This window comes from Pogona vitticeps, chromosome 5 (genome assembly GCF_051106095.1).
Source record: "Pogona vitticeps strain Pit_001003342236 chromosome 5, PviZW2.1, whole genome shotgun sequence".
Taxonomy (NCBI): Eukaryota; Metazoa; Chordata; class Lepidosauria; order Squamata; family Agamidae; genus Pogona; species Pogona vitticeps.
In genome coordinates, this window is record NC_135787.1 from 134896694 (window position 1) to 134916150 (window position 19457).

At 40.2% G+C, this 19457-nt stretch overlaps 2 protein-coding genes across 18 annotated transcripts in view; both read left to right on the plus strand.

The window, feature by feature from the left end:
- The window catches only part of SAMTOR (S-adenosylmethionine sensor upstream of mTORC1), a 29084-nt gene extending 24003 nt beyond the window's left edge, over nucleotides 1-5081 (plus strand). For all 6 annotated transcript variants that reach the window (XM_020810446.3, XM_020810444.3, XM_020810442.3 and 3 more), the window contains 2 exons: nucleotides 795-909; nucleotides 1433-5081. In XM_020810446.3, the coding sequence (XP_020666105.1) occupies nucleotides 795-909; nucleotides 1433-2062 (745 nt within the window). In that variant the 3' untranslated portion in view covers nucleotides 2063-5081. The remainder of the gene's footprint in view (nucleotides 1-794; nucleotides 910-1432) is intronic.
- A 552-nt stretch (nucleotides 5082-5633) lies between these two features.
- TMEM168 (transmembrane protein 168) lies at nucleotides 5634-18971 on the plus strand. 12 transcript variants are annotated; one of them, XM_073000512.2, is made up of 6 exons: nucleotides 5634-5754; nucleotides 9294-9427; nucleotides 10434-10560; nucleotides 12491-12633; nucleotides 13985-14259; nucleotides 16466-18971. In XM_073000512.2, the coding sequence occupies exons 2-6, from the start codon at nucleotides 9399-9401 to the stop codon at nucleotides 17011-17013; spliced, it is 1122 nt and encodes a 373-aa protein (XP_072856613.1). In that variant the 5' UTR covers nucleotides 5634-5754; nucleotides 9294-9398; the 3' UTR covers nucleotides 17014-18971. The 12 variants fall into 12 exon arrangements, with proteins under 12 accessions (XP_072856613.1, XP_020666111.1, XP_020666110.1 ...); XM_078376827.1 differs by lacking the exon at nucleotides 5634-5754 and adding an exon at nucleotides 5803-6329 and having other exon boundaries at nucleotides 9294-9524; XM_073000511.2 differs by lacking the exon at nucleotides 5634-5754 and adding an exon at nucleotides 5803-6329.
- The last annotated feature ends 486 nt before the right edge of the window (nucleotides 18972-19457 follow it).

The window sequence follows — 19457 nt, forward strand, 5'->3', positions numbered from 1 at the left end:
TAGGAAAGACACTATATACCTTGGATGTTAAGAGGGCTTTAGTGTTTTATTTGTCATGAACAAAAGACTTCAGGGAAACCTCTAAACTTTTTGTTTATTACCAAGGATTTAGAAAAGGCCTACCAGGGTCTTCCCAATGTCTCTCTTAAGTGGGTTGCTACTACAATAAAATTAGCTTTAAAACATCAATACCTTATCTTGTTAAAGCTCATTCTACCAGAGTGGTGCCATCAGCAGCAGCATTTATGAGAGGTATCAACTGCAGAGCTGCAACATGATCACAACCACTGACTTCTGTGGAACACTACAAAATTAACTTGCAATCACAGAAGGATGCTTCAACTGGCAGTTCAGTCCTTCCATTTTGGCATGACATCTCCATCCAATAAGTGAGCTTGCTTGTCACCCATTTGTGTGAATCATAGAGACCACAACGAAAGAAGACAGGTTAACTGTAATTGTAGTTCTTCGAGTAGGCATCTTTGAATTCACACACTCCTGGCCCACCTTTAAATGTCTGTTCGTTATGACAGAAAGAATGGGTCTCATGAGAGAAGGCTGAGTATGTGCAGTCTATACAGAGGGAGAAAGATTTGGAGATAGCTCTGGAACTTTCCATAGATTGCTTAGTGCAAGTGCAAAACTCTTTTGTCTGAATTCATAAATGACCACTCAAAGAACCACAGATCCAACTAAATATCCTGGCCTTCCTATTTCAGGCAGAATTGCTGGTTATAAGAAACTTGTTTGCTTCTCAAAAGGTGGCTTTATATATTTAATTCCTTTCTATTTAGATCACTGCACCCTTCAGGAAAAATTAGACTACTTGATGTTGGCAGCTGTTTTAACCCATTTTTGAAGTTTGAAGAATTTTTGACTGTTGGCATTGATATTGTCCCTGCTGTTGAGGTATGAAATAGTATGATCACATAAATAAATCATAACATATCAACTAGTACTCATTGGCTTCTACCAGTGTTCTTTTCAGCATTCAGTTTTTCCAGAACAATGGAATAATATATCAAAAAATGTAAAACTCGTAATGAAATTAATATTACTGTGCTTTAGAGATTATAGCAGTTTTGCCATAGCTTTGGTGAGATCTACTAAGGTGCTGTTTATTTTTACACATATATGCTTCTAAATTTGATTTGGATGTCATAGCAGGGTTTGAGTAATCCCTAATTTGCCCAGATGTATGAACAGATTGAGTTTTTTGCCAGACATTTTGCAGTATTACTTTAACTTTCTTAGGTCAATGTTTTCACACTTCAAGGAAAGTGTGTTTAATTGGTTAATTTATTGCAAATATGTTTCTTTATTAAATATGATGTCTGTAATCGGATTTCACCCTTACTTTAAATAACAGGTTGTAATGTGATCACCATTATATTCTGAGCATATGTAATTCCATCTGTGTTTCTTCCTCCAGAGTGTCTACAAATGTGATTTCTTAAACCTTCAAATTCAGCAGCCTCTTCAACTAGCACAAGATGCCATTGATGCTTTTCTGAAACAGCTAAAAAATCCAATTGATTCCCTGCCTGGAGAATTATTCCATGTTGTGGTCTTCTCCCTCCTCCTTTCTTACTTCCCTTCACCCTATCAACGGTGGATATGTTGCAAAAAGGCTCATGAACTTCTAGTATTAAACGGATTGTTGCTTATTATCACTCCTGATTCTTCCCATCAGAATCGCCATGCTATGATGATGAAAAGCTGGAAAATTGCTATAGAATCACTGGGTTTTAAACGTTTCAAGTATTCAAAGTTTTCTCATATGCACCTGATGGCATTTAGGAAGATCTCACTTAAAACGACAAGTGATTTGGTAAGCAGGAACTATCCAGGAATGCTGTACATCCCCCAGGATTTCAACAATATAGAAGAAGATGAGTTTTCTAATAATTTCTGCTATATCCGATCAGATGCCGAAGATGAACAACTGGCGTACAGCTTCATGGAGCTTCCAGATGCTCCCTATGACTCAGACTCAGGAGAAAGCCAGGCCAGCTCTATCCCGATTTATGAGCTAGAAGATCCTATATTGCTTCTCAGTTAATGTAATACTTTAAGTCCAAACTACTGTAAAACTAATTTTCCTAAACTGACATCATCTCTGTGCATAAAGCATTTGCAAAAAGAAGTGCAAAGGATTTTGAGAACTGTCCCTATTTTTTTCTACTTAGGAATTTTAAAATTTATTCTTGTACAGAAAAGTTGAAGTATGTCTTATGCAGAATGGCTTAAGTCATAGCATAAACAGAGTTTACTCTAATATTTGTATCAGTAAAATACTTCAGAAAGGTACCCGTCCCCCAGTGCTGTGAACTGTGATTCTGAAATATGTGCTGATGTGTCTTGATTCAGTATTTTTATATCTTTATTGGTTGAATTTCATGCTGGACGTTCTCAGAAGTTTGAGCAAAAAAAAGGTACCCTAATCAATGGAAATTAAATGTTTAGGAAAGATGTTTGGACAGCTTTATTACCTTTTGATTTGAACAAAAAAATGGCATAGGGATGGAATTTTGCTTGAATTGGTCCTGATCTAGTGAAGTGAGAATATCTGCAAAGTGGGTTCACTGAAGTTGTCTTTAGTTAAACAGTTGGATTATTCTGCAGAAAGTCATTGTCTTGGATAATACATAACATATATAGGCGTAAGCAGTCTTTTCCATCCCTTCAGAGTTAGAATATTATTGTCTCTTTTATTATTATATTAACATTGTTTAAATGACAGTTTTTTACCCTGTTTTCACAAAGTATTTTGCGGTAGAGAACTTAAGTAATAAATGGTCACTTCCATGTCTCAGATTTCATGAAAGTACTAAAGGTTTGATCATCCCAGCCCTGCAAACTTTTATTAACATTTTTGTAAGGTTTCCCATCACATGTGAGTGAAAATACTGTAATAGGAAATACTTGAATGTTTCAGAGACTGGCTAGTGGCCTGGAATGCTCACCTGCATAATGAAAGTTTTAAAGATATTCAGAAAGAATTTTCTTTATTTGATAGTAAGCTTAAAAGTACATATTAGGCTAAATCCTGTACTAGTCCCAGCTATAGCAGACCTATTGAAATCAGTGGAATTTCCTGATTTCAGGAAGCATAAATAACATCCCATTAATTTCAGTGAGTCTGACTGAGTTAGGACTAGATTGGTTTTGGTCTATTGTCTTCAAAAGCCTGTACAGTTTATTTTAATAGTGACATGAATACCAACTTATTTGCATCACAGTTTCTGCACTCCTGTAGTTAAAAATCATTTCACTAAGCATCGGCTTCAAAGCAGTTTTAATTGTTTGTCTGTGGGTTTGGGCTGGTACATGCTGGAATGTAAAGGCCAAAAAAGACATAATAGTTTGATAGTTTCAAAAGTGGGGGTGGTAACATTAGCCAAGTATTGCACAGGTAACTGTCATTTCAGGAGGCAACTTGAAAGCTCTCTAAGCCCTTCCATATAAGAGAATCCACACTTCTATTAGTGTGCCCATGGGCACGCCAAATTGCATAACAGCAAATGCCTATGGTGATGTTTTAGCGAATTAAAATTCAGGACAGTGGAGTTATGTTGGCATAAATGCATACTATGGCCAGAGTTTTGACAAGCTCACTGACTAAATGTGGGTAGTGGCAATAACTATATTAAAGACTGACATAAAACAAAGCCCTAGAGGCTGTCAGGTTCTTGTGCTGCTGATCCTGCTGTAAATCTACCACAGCAGTAAATCCAGTAGCAAGTAAAGACAAGCTGGTATGATCTCCTGTCCAAGCAGTGATAGACATAGGGGCCCTGTGACAGGTGGCAAGGGCAGAAAACAGGTATTCTTGCTGACACTGCTCCTCCCCCTCCCCAGATCTCTTTGTATAGTGTTTCTGTACTCAGAGTTTATGTCTGCAATTGAGGGCAACAGCTGGAATGAGTACTGGTGCTGAGAACAGCCTAAGTGACCTCTTTCCTTTTGCACCAGCATTGAGATTCCAATACTTCATTCTATCATCTTTCTTAGTTTAACACAGTGGTTCCCAACCTTGGATAACCCAGGTGTTCTTGGACTGCAGTTCCCTGAAGCCTTCACTGCCAGTTGTGCTGGCTAGCATTCCTGGGAATTATAGTCCAGGAACATCCGGGTTACCCAAGGTTGGGAACCACTGGTGTAACAGATGCGGTTCTTCAGAAGTTGTATACCAAATGTTTTAAGGTTTTGTTCTAGCTAGCTGTCATGTAAGTGAAATTAATGGATATAGTATGAACTAAGTAAAGCGTAGGCTGGATGTAGCCACCCACTTGCCAGGCCCACAACTAAAGGTTGAAGTGGATGAGTTCTACATATGACAGTGGATGATATAGGCCAATCTTGTAGGGTGACAGATATTGACATATCACAGCAACCCACAGGCTTTTGTAGCCCTTGAACAAAGCAAGCTGTTGATCAGACAAATAGATGTTGCTAAATATACATAGCCAGACTTTTAAAGGTTTACTAGTTCCTTTTTAGTATTATTGCAGTTGTTAAAATGAACATGTTGGGTGCTATCCTTTCATTACAAAATACTGGTTACTTCTCCGAAACGTGTATGTGCTGTTTAATATTAGCAAAATTCTTTAAGATTCTTTAGCAGACACATTTTTGTTATACTGTGTATGTTAATGTCATTGTTTTCTTATTCATTCACATGCTGGATTTTGGGTCATGGTGTATGTAGATGAAATAGCTTAAACTGATTGGTAGAAATTGGCTAAACTTGGTAAAAGTGTTATGGGTCTTTCATTAGAGGAACAGTGAAGGGGGAATGGCAGTGGCCTAATGTAGATACTGTACCTCTTTCAGTGCCCCCTCCATTTTATGATGATTTTTAAAGGAACTCTTGGCTACAGTTCATTGGATAAACCATCTTTTTAGAAATGTAGCTCTCAAGAGGGTTGTATAGATCTGGGAGACTACTCAAGATTTTAAGTTTATTGATAAGTAAACGATCCAGATCTATGCAAGAAACAAAGACTACAACCAAATTCTGCATTTGTTTTGGGTTCATTAAGTTCTGTGGGAGAGCACATTAAAAAGTATAAACAGCTTTTCAAGTGTTGTTGGTGTGTACTGTTTCATCCAGTTTGCTTTAGATATCCAGGAAACACAACTGCAATGATTATTTTGTTTCAAAGGAGTGTATACAGTAGAGGATTTTTTCACACAAACCACAGTATTTTACGGTTGCACTTTTATCAGATTTTATACATGATAAATGTGATTATAGAGACGTTAATCACAATGAAAAAGACTAAAATAACTACATTACAGAACATTTGAAAAGCTAGCCATATTGTGAAAATATATTAATATTGTAGGGAATGGCTGGTGTGTAGTAGGAGCTTGTATTTAAAATGGGATATAAATGAAGTAAAAATCTCGGTTGTTAAAGGGGCATGGGGGAGGTGTAGGCGCTACACTAGAGAGGGAAGGAGACATGAGGGGAGAGTTGCATCCACACCCAAAAAAGTAAATGGCAATTATATAAGAAAATACTCCGTAGAGGGCATGCTAGCCCTACTGCGCCCAGCCCGCTTTTCCTCTTGGACTTCTTGCAAATGCTCAGTCAGCTCTAGATCTGGCCCTTGAGCTTACCTTGAGGCAAGTATGCAACATGTGAAAGTGTGCTGTGATGGGAGTGGTCATTTGTCCCGTCCTGTGCATGCCTGCACCTGTTGTGGAGTTGCACACTTTGCAATGAACAGCTGTCGCCTTTTCCAGGTGAGACCACATTGGGCGCGGGGGGGGGGGGTCGGGCAGCGGGATACAACCGCTAGCCCTCCCTGACGGCACGCCACCGCCTACGTTGCTTAGGGATGATGCGGGTGCGGGACGTCCAAACAAATTCGGAGCAGGGGTGAGACCCCGTTTGCTCTTCCACCAAAGCGAAAGGCTTGGGCAGAGTCATGCCACAGATAAAGGGTGAGCCGCGCTGGAGGGTTTTGCGGAGGAGGGAGATGGCAAGCGAACTGGCATCAGCTTCGTGACTCGCTTAAGGAACAAAAGAAAAGAGAACTCCCGCTTCTTCTAAACGCTGCCCACACGAGCCTGGAAAAGTTACCCTCTCGCCCACAACTCCCAGAATCCCTCAGCTAGCCTGGCCGGGGGACTTCTGGCCGTGGGTAGAGAAAGGATTTCAAAGGCAAAACTTTTGGCGCGCCCTTTCTCCCGACCTCGCCCTCCTCCCGGATTGTACTGACTGGGTGTTTACGGGGGATTGCAAGGGACGCCTCTTGTGGGCATCCACGCAGCAGGAACGGGATTGAAAAGCATCTACCACCCAAGCTTTTCCTACGGTAGGTCTCGCTGTGTCCCCCGCGGAAAAGCCATCCGCTAACTCCAGGTTCAGTGAGGCCGAGGAACAGACCTTCTTTCTGAGGCAGCCTCCCCTCACTTGGGGGGCTCCTCCTGCCGCGCCGAGGACTGGGCCGCTTTCCTCCGCTCGGGGCCGAGCGCGGCCTGCTTTGAGCCTTCTCGCTCCCCGTAGCCAACCGGAACCCCCGAGGAGGACGGGCTAAAATGGCGGCGGGAGGGGAACTTTTCCGAGCAAGCGGTGGATGGTGAGTGCCGAGGAGAGGGGCGGTAGGCCGGCGTGATAGCCTGAGCGGCGTAGTCTTCCGTGGCAAAAGGGACCTGAGGGGGCGGAGAACAGGTGGCAAGGAACTGGGAGTTCAACCGGACGCGAGGCTTTGGGTTTCCTGACAGAAGCGCGAAGTATTTACTTCGCCCAAGCTACAAGTGGCGGGTGCTTCTCTTCTCCTTTTCCATCTCTCGCCCCCCGATATTTTCCCTCGCTGACTGGAGCTCACGCGTCCTTCTTGCCTCTCAGCCGGCTGATTGGCTCTCACGAGGTTGTCCCCCCCCCTTGCTCCGCGTTTTGGCTTTTAGACTAGAGGTTTCTTCCTGGTTCCTGGCTGAGGGACAGGAGAGCTCCGTCAGCCCAAGCAGGAGGGGAGAACTTGTGTGCCTTTCCGGAGCAGCGGCCGGAGAGACAATCAGACATGCGTATCATATGTCTCACAGCTATATACAGTATCTATACGTACAGTACTGTATTTTCAAAACCCGCAGAATTGTTTACGCTTGACTGATGGTGGTGGTGATAGTAATAAGAGCAATAAGGACGAGACCACCATAGGAAGGCTCCCTAAGAGGCTTCCGTGGTCGGCAGTTGATAATTTTGGACCAGAGCCCAGATTTTTTTTTTTAATTCCCGAAGGGTAGGGGGAGTAGTGAGTGAATCCGTGTGCTGTGAAAATACAAAAATACAGATTTTTTTAAAAAAGTCCTTTAGCTGTGCCTTCTATGTTAAGATGAGTCATCTTTGTATGCATTTTAACATTAGGGCCTGTTTTAGGTCATTCTAAGAGGTGAAGTACAGTATATGATTTAGTTTAATCCACCATTTTGGAGCACTCCTCATAGTACACACTGTCCCACAACAGGGGTGACATGCCCAGGCTCCCTCCTTCGGTGGAGTATTCTAGACCAAATCGGGGTGTATCACCATCTTCCCACATCCTTGCGTGCACGGAAACACTATTACTTTCCATTCTTGCATCTCGTAAATAGTCTCACTTTCTTGCGGGATCTCTGGGTCAGGGAGTAATCCTCCCACCTTTAGGTTGGGGAAGTCCTTTAATAAATCCTGCCCCTTTTCATATTTCTTTTCTGCTCCCTCTGATTCCTTCCTTGCCTTGTGTCCTCCACTTTCCTTCCCTGCCACTCTACTACTGAAGTGTCGTTCTCCCCCTACTTTTATCTCCTCCTCCCACATAGTTATAACTCCTCCCCTTTTCTTCCTTCCTATTCCTCTATCAGACAAACCTCTATCTCCCTTTTCCCCACCTCCAATTCTCCTGTCATTTTTCTTGGGTTCCCCTCTTTCAACTCTTTTTCAGGTCCTGCAGATGAGGATGGCACACTTGTGTCCTGCTCTCCTTCACACCTTTACAAAAAAAGATAACTAAAACCAAGTCAACTGGGGGCTCAGTAACATCAGAGGTCTTTGACAAATCTGGCATTGCTTTCTCTAGGGAATAAGGGGAAAACATCTCACCACACCAAACAAGTTTCCCTCCCTTACCCCTAAAATTTCATCCTGATTTGATACTTTATTTTTTTCCAGGTTCAAGATATAAAGTGAATGCCACTTTCAAATTGGTATCTTTTAGAACAAGATTTTGTTCCCAAAATTTTATCATACCAGTAATTAGGATATCATATATATATTTACTGGGGAAAGTTATCTGGAGATTTGGTGTCCATTTTCATCAATATGCTGATGAAACACACAACTCTCTCCTTTTCATCTTCAGTAATGGAAGCTGTGCAGACGCTGGAGTGCTGCCTAGCTATGGTTATGCAATGGGTGGGGACTAAGGCTGAAATTGAATCCTGACAGAACAGAGATTCTATTGTTGGAAGGGAACCCTGATTGGTTGGAGGCTGCTTACATGGTCTAGATGGGGCCACACTCCCCCTGAAAGATCAGGTTCACAGTCTGGGTGTGCTTCTGGACCCAGCCCTCTCAATGGAGAATCAGATCTCAGTCATTGCCTGATCCACCTTTTTCCAGCTTAGGCTAACAATATTGATTCATGCTCTCTCAATTTTGAGGATAGACTATTGCAATAGTGGGGCTCTATGTTATGGGTTGCCACCCTGAGGGAGTCCCAGAAATCAATAACTTGGAACTTGGGTCTTCTCTTTGGTGGCCACCTCACTGTGGAACTCCCTCCCAGTAGAGATATGACTGGCCCTTCCTTCCTTGGCTTCAGAAAACAAGTTGAAGACATGGATGTTTACACACGTCTTCCACCACTTTACCCTGAATTAATTTTGTCATTATGATTACTGGCTTCCTGTACTTTTTGGAACAATTGTCTCTCCTTATCTGTGAAGCTTCTCAGTCGTCCAGGTGTGGTTATCTGGAAGTTGAGTCATGGCAACTGGACTTCTTTCTTGTTAGGTTGAAATATTTTGCTGCTCCTTCAAGTAGCTTCTTCAGCTATATGTTTTTTTGATGTTTTAATTTTGTTTATGATTTAATTTTATCTTATGTCTATGTTGTGATATTGTGAGCTGCATCTGGTGAATGGGCTTTTGTTCCCCATTAGAACTAAGAAACCCTGTAGATACACTGGAGATGAGTGCAGAACAGAAAGTCCAGTCTCAACAGAGTAACATTAGATTAAGCTCAAAGTTTGTAAATTTGATTTTAACTGTACAACCTGAAATTCGTGTGCTTTTTTTTTCAGGATTTCTGTCATCTTTGGCAATTGTTGATGAAGCAACACTACAAAAGGCTGGTTTTGCCCCACACATCCTGGACGAAATTTGAACACTTATTTTCTGTCAAGTGAATGCAGACTTTATTAGTCAGCTTACATGTGTAGGTCTCTGCGTTATTGTGTTAGCCATTGTCTCTATGCAGCAATGACAAGACTGGAAGAAGCAAACCGAGAAGTGAACATGCATTCCTCTGTCCGGTATATGGGCTACTTAGCCAGAATTAATTTATTAGTTGCAATATGTATGGGCCTGTATGTCAGATGGGAGAAGACTGCAGATGCATTAATACTTGTTATTTTTATCCTGGGACTTTTTGTTCTTGGAATTGCCAGTATACTTTATTACTATTTTTCAATGGAAGCAGCAAGTTTAAGTCTTTCCAATCTTTGGTTTGGATTTTTACTTGGCCTTCTCTGTTTTCTTGATAATAATTCTTTTAAAAATGACATTAAGGAAGAAGCAACTAAATACTTGCTTCTTTCCTCGATAATTATAAGAATATTGTACACTTTTGTGCAGAGGATATGTGGCTGTGTTCATCATCAACCCACTTTGCTGACAACAGTTGAGTTTCTTGAGCTAGTTGGCTTTGCAATTGCCAGCACAACTATGCTAGTTGAAAAATCCATGAGTATTATCTTACTGGTTTTGGCTTTGGCAATGCTGATTATTGACTTGCGGATGAAGTCTTTCCTTGCAATTCCAAATCTGGTAATCTTTGGAGTCCTTGCCTCTTTATTGTTTTTTCCATCTTTAGAAATACCAACCAATCCATTTGCCTTGGGATGTTTTTTTTGCTGTCTAATAACAAACCCTCTTCTTGACATCTACTTCAGTGGACTTTCAGTTACAGAACGTTGGAAGCCATATTTGTATCGTGGTAGAGTTTGCCGAAGATTTTCAGTTATTTTTGTTGGGCTTGTTGAACTTATTTTTTTCATTCTGTCAGCCCTTAAACTGGGTGATTTGGATGTCTGGTATTTTGTGATACCAGGCTTTTCCATTTTTGGCATTTTCTGGATGGTCTGCCACATAATTTTTCTTATAACTCTCTGGGGATTTCATACAAAAATAAATGACTGTCACAAAATCTATTATACACACAGGACAGAGAACAACAGCCTTGATAGAGTTATGGCATCAAAAGGAATGCGTCATTTTTGTTTAATTTCAGAGCGACTTGTTTTTTTCAGTCTTCTTTCAACAGCAGTTTTAGGTGCTGTCTGTTGGCAGGTATGTTATAATGCTTTTACTTTGTGTCCTGTTGCTGGTGTTTGAAGCAACTGCAACAGAGGAATTGTTTCTTAATTTGTGGAATGTAACAACCACATCAGAAATGTATAAGTGAACCCATCAACCAGATACTCTCCTTCGAGGCCTTTTTCTGACACATAATGGCATTTAAGCAACAAAATTTTGCCAGATTATTGGAAAACAGTGAATACATTGTGTAATGTTACTTCAGGTTGGAATAAGTGCTTTAAACATTCATTTGTGTAATAACTTCGAAGCTAAGCTTGTTGCTGTAGTGTAGCGTAAGTCAAACAAATAAATTTGTTAGTCTGAAATGTGCAAGAATATTTGTTGTTACTGGAAAAAATGTTTACCTCCCTGAAAAAAGGCTGGTACTGTATTGCATCTGTAAATTCTTCCAGTATGTAATCCCAACTACAGCTGACTGGGAGCCAAGCAATGAGTGAGGGAGTGGGAAAGATACATTACTTACATGTGTAAAATTCATGGAGTTGATAGGCACTGAATGGCTGATATCAGATGGGTCAGCTTTAAGTCTCCAAATGCAGCTGTTTGTTTCACTCCATAGGAGCAGTGTTTGATTGGAAATAAAGGATCTCCTTGTCCATTCCGTGTACCATAGAATTCAAGAAGAATCATTGAGAATTTGTTCTATTTCTGTCTGTTTATCACTACTCTGTTGGTGAGATGCTAATGTGTGACACATTTGGAAATGCACAGTAGTCCACACAAGGACCATTTTGTAACTCTTTTCCTAGTTTGCCCAAATAGACACCTGTATTAAGCTACTCCAAATGCTTCCTTTTTGAAATTGGAAGAGAAGGATACAATTAATCTAATAAATAAGTAAATATATTAAAATAAATCATAATATTTGTATACTAGTTGTTTTGTAAAGTCTAATATCTATATATTTAAGTATTTATATTTTTAAGGAAATAATCATGTTAGAGCTTCAGTCAGTATAGCAAACTGTTTACAGTATGAGGATTTTATGACCATCAGTAGTGGTGGAAGCCATCATTTCAGATTATGATTAAAGAACAGTAAATTATCACAGCTTGAGAGTGCAGTGATGTTATTGTGCTTGCAGAGCAAATCAACATTCTACAAGGCAATTCTAAAAATGGGGCAGTCCAAACAAAAATTATAACTTTGAAACTGGACTTTGGATGAGCACCACACTAAGCACAGACATGGCAGTCAGTCTCCTCTTGCTCAGTTCCAAATTTGGGGAAGGTTGGGCAAAGAGTGTTTGAGTTAATATACTTTTTTAAAGTGTTCACCTGTCCTTGTGCAGAAACAAATGACCTTAAACATCCCCAGATTAAAAGACAAAATAAATTTGAAACCCATCTTGCTTATCTTTAAAGAAAATGATTGGTTCCACCCTTTTAAAAAAAATCAAAGGAATTCAGGCTAAAAGGGCTGAGACAGTCAAAAAGGGCTTTCAAAGGGGTAAAACAGTGGCCTTCTTGTAAACTGAGTGTGTATAGAAGAGGCTCACCCAAGACATTTCCAAAGGAGATACATTGTTGTACTTTTGTAGCCTGTGAAGGGAAATGCACTTGCAGGGCAGTGAAAGGTCACAGGAACCCTCAAAACATAAGTTTTCTTTGAAGACTTAAAAAACTATTTTGCCTTAAATAAAGTAGTGTAGTGACAATGATCTAGAAAAGGGCATTTTCGCATGTATCTTCAGGGAATTAGCATACAATTTTGTAAGGCATATTCAAAGTATTTCTGCATTTATTACTGTGTTTTTGCAAAGTTGTGTAGTATAATCCGGTTTTTATTTTGAAAGTCATATTTTAATATGTTGTGAAATTAAATTTGATTACATCAGAATTGGTTTTTCAAAAATGCATTTAGAAATTGCTACACAGTAACTCTATCTTATTTGTTATAGAAATCCAATGGAATCTTCATGAGTGTGTTTCTAATTGTGTTGCCTCTTGAATCGATGGCTCATGGCCTATTTCATGAACTGGGAAACTGTTTGGGAGGAACATGTGTTGGCTATGCAGTTGTGATTCCTACCAATTTCTGCAGGTACCCTGATAAATAGTTTACATGTCAACCATTAATAGAGATGTTGCATATTATTTTTTGTGCCAACCTCTTGTGTGTCACTCAGTGACTCAATACTGATGTGTTCACTAAAGCTTCATGAACTACTTTTTTGTTCTTTAAGTTTTGCTACTTCTCTGCTGAATGGGAAGGGGTCATATGTATGTCTACACACTTAAAATTAAAAATTATTTCCATGTCATTTCCTTTATACAGTGGTGCCTCACTTAATGGGCGCCCCGTTTAACGATGAATCCGCATACCGATGAAGATTTTGCGATCACATTGCGATATTCTCTATGGGGAAAAATCACTTTGCGATTTTTCCCCATACCTTCCCCCAGCTGACTGGCGGGGGCAGGTGTTCCCGGCCCTCCTCCGGCAGTGGCGGGGGGTGAGGGGGTGGCTGGGGGAGAGCCGGGAATCAGGGCAAAGCCCGGGTGTTCCAGCGGCCCTCCTCCCAGCGGCGGCGGCGGAGACAGGGCTGAGGAGTGTGTCTCCACAGGGGTGGGTGGGAGGTCTGCCTTTGCAGCCCGGTGGTGGTGGCGATTGGGGTGGGGGAGAGCCAGGAGGAAGAGCCAGCCCCGGCTGCTCTCCTCCCGGCATCTGCAGTGGCGACGGGGATGGGGGTGCTCTCCTCCTGAGCCCTCGCTCGCCCGCTGCCTAAGGGCGCCCGATGTCTCCCGGGCTGGCTGGCTGGCGAGTGAGCGCGTGCCGGGTGGATGGCCCGCCCTGGGCGGCTGCCTCTGAGCCCTCGCTCGCCCGCCGCCCAAGGACGCCCGGTGTCTCCCTGGCTGGGTGGCGAGTGAGCGCGCGCCGGGTGGATGGCCTGCCCCTTCCCGCCCCGGTGGCTGCCTCCGAGCCCTCGCTCGCCTGCCGCCCAAGGATGCCCGGTGTCTCCCGGGCTGGCGGGCTGACTGGCGAGGGAAACCCCCCACCGCCACTGCCGCTTCTTTATAGCTCTTTCGTTGGGGTGAAAGAACTACAAAGAAGCAGCCTCTTTGCCACCAACGGTTAGTATATTTAAATTCCCGGCCATTTTCCTTGCCTTTTTCCATTCATCTCAAAGCTCCGTATGCAAGTCAAAGCAAAATTTTGTGAATGGAGCTGTTCGTAAATCAGTTTGTTCATAGGTCAGGGCATTCGTAAGTCAAGGCACCACTGTACTAGACACTGTAACCTTAAAGTATAAGTAATCACAATAGCAAAGAGGCTCAAAACTTAATTCCATGTTATAAATGAACTGTATCATAAAGCAGGAACAAGTACCATTAATAGCAGAAGTTCCTTTATGGTAACATCTCTTTTTCCCCCCATCTTACTCCCGTCTCAGTCCTGATGGCCAGCCAACCTTGCTTCCACCTGAGCATGTACAAGAGCTTAATTTGAGATCAACAGGCATGCTTAATGCTATCCAGAGGTTTTTTGCATATCATATGATTGAGACTTATGGCTGTGACTATTCTACAAGTGGACTATCTTTTGATACACTTCATTCCAAGCTGAAATCTTTTCTTGAGCTTCGGACACCCGATGGACCCAGACATGATACCTATGTGTTATATTACAGTGGACACTCTCACAGTTCTGGAGAGTGGGCACTTGCAGGTAATCTGTTTTTGATAATCTTTTCTTGGATTTGTGTGTTCTTATATATAGTTGATTCTGACTTGCAGGTGTTCTAGATATAAATTGCTCTGAAGTGGTTTACCAGTTCCTCCTTCTAGTCCCTCTGGGACCATGTAGCCATGTGCGCTCTGGATGATCTCAGCTGGCCCCTATCCTGGAAGATACAGTGGGGATTCAAACTCTTCCTAGCTCCAAGGCCAGTCATTTATTCTTAGGAAAAGTTTTAGTATTAAAAACTGGCTCATATTCTCAAGATGCTATAAATCAATAATGATCATTGTGCACAATATCAACATCAGGCTGACTTATCTATAGTTTCCACAAATTGAACATAGAGACATTTCTCCACCTCTTGTTTTCCAGCAACTTTCAGATTCTTCAGGAATTCTCATCTATTACAGTCAGTGCCTCTGAAGCAACATCCACAAGCTCTCATCTTGAGTTACATATGAATTACATCATGATATGGAATTCATATGATATCAGTTCTTGTAAAGTGCCATACAATTAGAATTTCCTGTTTATCCTGTTTGTTTCCCACACACCATGCATTATTATATAGAGGAACTGGATGTTGCATCTGGGTTCCTCCATGGGTGAAAAAATTAAGAAGAGATTGCAACAATAAAAATATAAACATCCAGTTAGGATTCCAAATAATTCTTCAGAGGGATTATTTAGCATAGCATGATAGTATTATCTGTGAGCTTTAATGACATCGTTATGTGTGGTTTACAGTAGTGGAATTGTTCAATGATGTTGCTGCATTGTTGGAGGCTTAGTAGTTTCACAGTGGTATGTAAAATAAACTGCTAAGTAGTCATACATAAACCATGAGCAGCAAAACAACATGGAAAGTTAAGTTCACTGACTGAATGTAGAAACAAGGTTTGGGCAATAAAATTTTGTCTATATTACTGCAACTGCCTGCTTAACTGCTATCTCTAAATATGCATATACATAGTATGTATTATTCCTGTATTATGTAATATTCCTTCTTGGAACTGCAGCACATGAATAGATGAAATAGGAAAAAAAGGAATTGGTGATTCTTTGTCAACATGAATTGTGCCCAAACGCTTATCTTCTACAAAAATCCTGCTCCCAGTAAATGTTTGATTGATTGATTGCTTGTTTTAATGGCATTTTTGTACTTTTCTTTAACTAGATTGTTTTCTTTAACTGGACTCTACTGGGAAGAAATAAAGTTAGGAACATTTTTTTTTCAGAATTGGGAAGTGATTGTTATGCTTGGATTCTGCTCTCCCAGAACATTTCCATTCTGAAAAACATTTCTCCACTATTTTGTCAAGTCTGGAGATATCTTTGGGTCCTTTTTAAGGAGAAAGGCAGGGGAAATATTAAATGAATAAATCTCCCCCGCTGGAGATTTGAAGTTCCTTTGGCCTTTTACAAATTGGATAATTATTGTTCCATTGCTGACACAGATCTCTACACTTTTGTTGTCGTTTGCTGGTTGTTGCAGTTGCATCTTATGTACTATTTAAGTGAGGAAATCCTGCATTAGTTTGACCACTTTTCCAGAAGACTAGTTCAGTGTTTGTTTGTTTGTTTTTTATTTTGCGCCCTAAAAACTGGTGAAAGTCTTAGAACAATGAAGTCTTTTAATTAAAAATTAACTGCTCCCACAAATGCTACTTAATGGTTTAGATAGCTACTCTAGTTACCTTGCCTACAGCTTCTAAGACTATTATGAAAAAGTCCTAGAAAGAACATGGAATCCTAGTAATATTACATCTCTTGCCTGTTCTAAATGCATTAATTCTTGGTTGAGGAGCTTGATTTTCAACTTTTTTCAGTTAAATTGGTTCTTGAATACCTTTACTATGTCTATTTGAAGAGCCTTGTGTGGAGCAGAAGCCCCTAGATTCTACTTCCTGAATGGTAGGTGTTTGGTTGTTGTTGTTTTAATTTTTACTGGTAAATCATGTCTCTGTGCCATGGTTGCATATACAATGCAGCAAACATCCCACTCTTTTGATCTGTAAGATCACTGTAGAAACTGATCTGAATGAGACAACATTATGGACCACAAATATCTACATCTCGTGAGTTAAAATTGTAACTTTTTTATGGCAGCTGGTTTAGATGATTACTGGTTGGTCTAAAATAAAAATGTTCTGCTTGCTTATCTCTAAGGAGAGTGTTCCTGGCTTTCCCACAGGTGGTGACGTGTTACGGCTTGAGACACTTCTAGACTGGTGGAGAGAGAAGAACAGTTCTTTTTGTTCACGGCTTATTATAGTGTTGGATTGTGAAAACTCCCAGCCTTGGGTTAAAGAAGTGAGGAAAGTCAGTGACCAGTATATTGCAGTTCAAGGAGCAGAATTGGCTAAAGTGGTCGATGTAGAAGAAACAGACCCTCCACACCTCGGCGATTTTACCAGAGAATGGGTTGAATACAACTGTAACCCTGACAGTGGCATCAGCTGGTTTGAAAAGGGACGTAACATGAAAGCTGTGTATGGAGTGTCAAAACGGTGGAGTGACTACACTTTACACTTGCCAACGGAAAGTGATGTTGCCAAACACTGGATGATATATTTCCCCCGCATCACTTACCCACTAGTTCATCTGGCAAATTGGTTCTGTGGTCTTAATCTTTTCTGGGTCTGCAAAATTTGTTTTCGGTGTTTGAAAAGATTAAAAATGAGTTGGTTTCTTCCCACAGTATTGGACACAGGACAAGGCTTCAAACTCGTCAGATCATAGCTATGAACCAAAGATGATCAGGAGTAAAAACTCTTAGAACTTGAAAACATGACTGACATGTAACTTTTTTCATTTATCACAGTTTACTGTTTGAAAAAGTGTAGCTACTTTTGTAGCTGTATTCCTTTTGCTCATTATTCAGAGCAGCTGTAACATTTGTGAAGAGTAAAAAAAAAATCTTCAGTAGAAAATAAGGCCAACATAGATATTAGCTAAAATTTGTTCCTGGGTTGGATCTGAATTCTATAAAAGCCATTAAATGGGAGTGTGCACTTGAGAGACAGGTTTGTGTGCTCATTGTTATTGGAGCCATCTAACCTGTACTGGCTGAAATTCTTTGCTTTTTTTAAAAGAAATAGTTATTCCTATTACATTCTGTACATTCCACATGAAAGATGGATGCACATCAGTCTGATGGAAAAATTCCCCCCCAATTAAAGTTTCTTTTTCTGCAGAAGTTAAATTACCAAGCCTTTTTTGTTGTTGTTTCATCTTTCTTTTAGCATGTATTGAAGCTTGATAAAAGCGTGCATACCAAGGCCAAGAATATGAGTGGTTGTTTATAAACATAATAGAACATATCTAAATCCTTTATGATAACAATCACTTTTAAAACTACTGAGTAATCTGTGTTTCAGCTTTGAACATTCACTATTTCTTGCAGTAAGAGCTCTTGTGTTGAGTCAAATTACTGTGGGTTACAGAATGTTCATTCAGAATTTCAATTTAACAGTAATAATGTTGGAGTTAAAACCTTGTTAATGGTAGTTCTCTTCAGTAGATAATGATTTTAAAGATTAAGGCTAGCATGTTAGTTGGAGCAGAAGGACAGTCACATTAGCTTCCCACCAATCCAGTGGACCCCTGTTGTATGACAGTTCTTGCAACTTGTGTGAGACCAGGCATGCAAGCAGGAACCTGCTGGGGAGAGGAATGTTTAGCCTTCTGCAATCATGCCAGCCTGAAGAATTTTGGGGTGATTATTCTTTCTATTGCATAACCCATCCCCATCAGCAGTAATGTTCTGCAGGCATCTTTGGCCCTAAACCTGGCATTTGCACCTAGCGATTATTATACATTCAGATAAAATCATCTATAGATTGTGAAATGCAGGCCAGTTGGGCCTCCATAGTGATTAAATTGGATTGGAATCTACTCAGAAATCAGGAGTGATAGCCCAATATTATTATGTACACATTTGGCTAAGAAGTATCATAAGACATCTTGACAACTAAGTGGTTTATTACCACCATTTCATGGTTTTTAATGCATTTTCATAGGTCTTATCAAGGTCAACAGGAGAATGCTTGTCTTGCACTCACAAAGTGAGAGTTGAAAATACTGTTACAATTCCAGTGCAGATTCAGGCAAGAGTTCCTCTTTCATTCCAAAATTGTTAACTTTCTATCTCTCATGTAGGCTTATGTTGAAAGGTGTGAAGGAACTAGACGGATTCTCTTGACACCTGACTTCTTGTTCTTATTCTAATGTTGTTTTAGATTGAAATATTTCTGTGCAGAAATTATCTTGGCTCTTCACATTTCATTTTTCTTCCTTTTTATATCCTTCATTTTCTGTAATGTGCTGATTTCTTCAAATAGCTTGTATCTATATATTCACGAAGGCTTCAAATAGCTTGTATCTAATTGCAAAGCAGATAAGCAATCTTTGCAAAAGGATAAGCTATTTCCTTTCTCTTACAGTTGTAACTCCCTCTATTTTCTTTTATTTTTATTTTTCAGTCATGTTTTGAGGTTCTTGCACCTAAAATTAAAAAGTGAAAATTGTGGTTACATGCACTGTGCTTCCTTGTGGTTATAAAATCTAAGCTGACTAACAGTGAGCTAAGCCTGATGGTTTAAAGGGTTTATTGCCAACATTAGATAAATTTAATCTTGAATTTTTTCTTATCAGTTTTTTAAAAATTGAACTTGTTCTATAAAGGTATTATTTAAAAATATGTGGCTCTTTTGTATGATTCCTCTTACTTTTTGATTTCTCTAACTCTACATCGAGTCATCTTATTTGGCATTCAGTTTAAAAGCATTTTTAAAATTGCATTGAGACAAAAATCACAAGGATTGACTGAAAGTAACATTCATAAACCTCTCTTTTCTTTTACTTCCTGGAAAGAAGGCAGCTACATGAAGTCTTCTGAAGGGCTATTTTATTTTAATTGGACTTCTTGGGAAGATGAGAGCCTACATGACTAGATAGACTTGGTGGTAAAAATATATTTTTCTTCAGCAATAAAGCCATACATTCTTAGTACACTGCTGGACATGGAAAAATGTGGTAACTTGAGGGCAAAAATCTGAGATGGGCTCTGCTAAAAATTGTCAGTGTATCTATATACTGCTGCCAGTTCGTCATCAGGCAGATATGAAACTGATTAAACGTAATTTGTAGGTTGTTCCTTGCAAGAGTGCGCAGTGAAAAAGATT

What these genes read in the sequence shown, in the direction of transcription:
- TMEM168 (XM_020810452.3), top strand. Translation starts at nt 9,424, where the DNA reads ATGTGTAGGTCTCTGCGTTATTGTGTTAGCCATTGTCTCTATGCAGCA. An exon ending in TAGGTGCTGTCTGTTGGCAG is followed by an intron (nt 10,561 to 12,490) that starts GTATGTTATAAT and finishes TATTTGTTATAG; the next exon opens with AAATCCAATGGAATCTTCAT. An exon ending in TGGAGAGTGGGCACTTGCAG is followed by an intron (nt 14,260 to 16,465) that starts GTAATCTGTTTT and finishes GCTTTCCCACAG; the next exon opens with GTGGTGACGTGTTACGGCTT.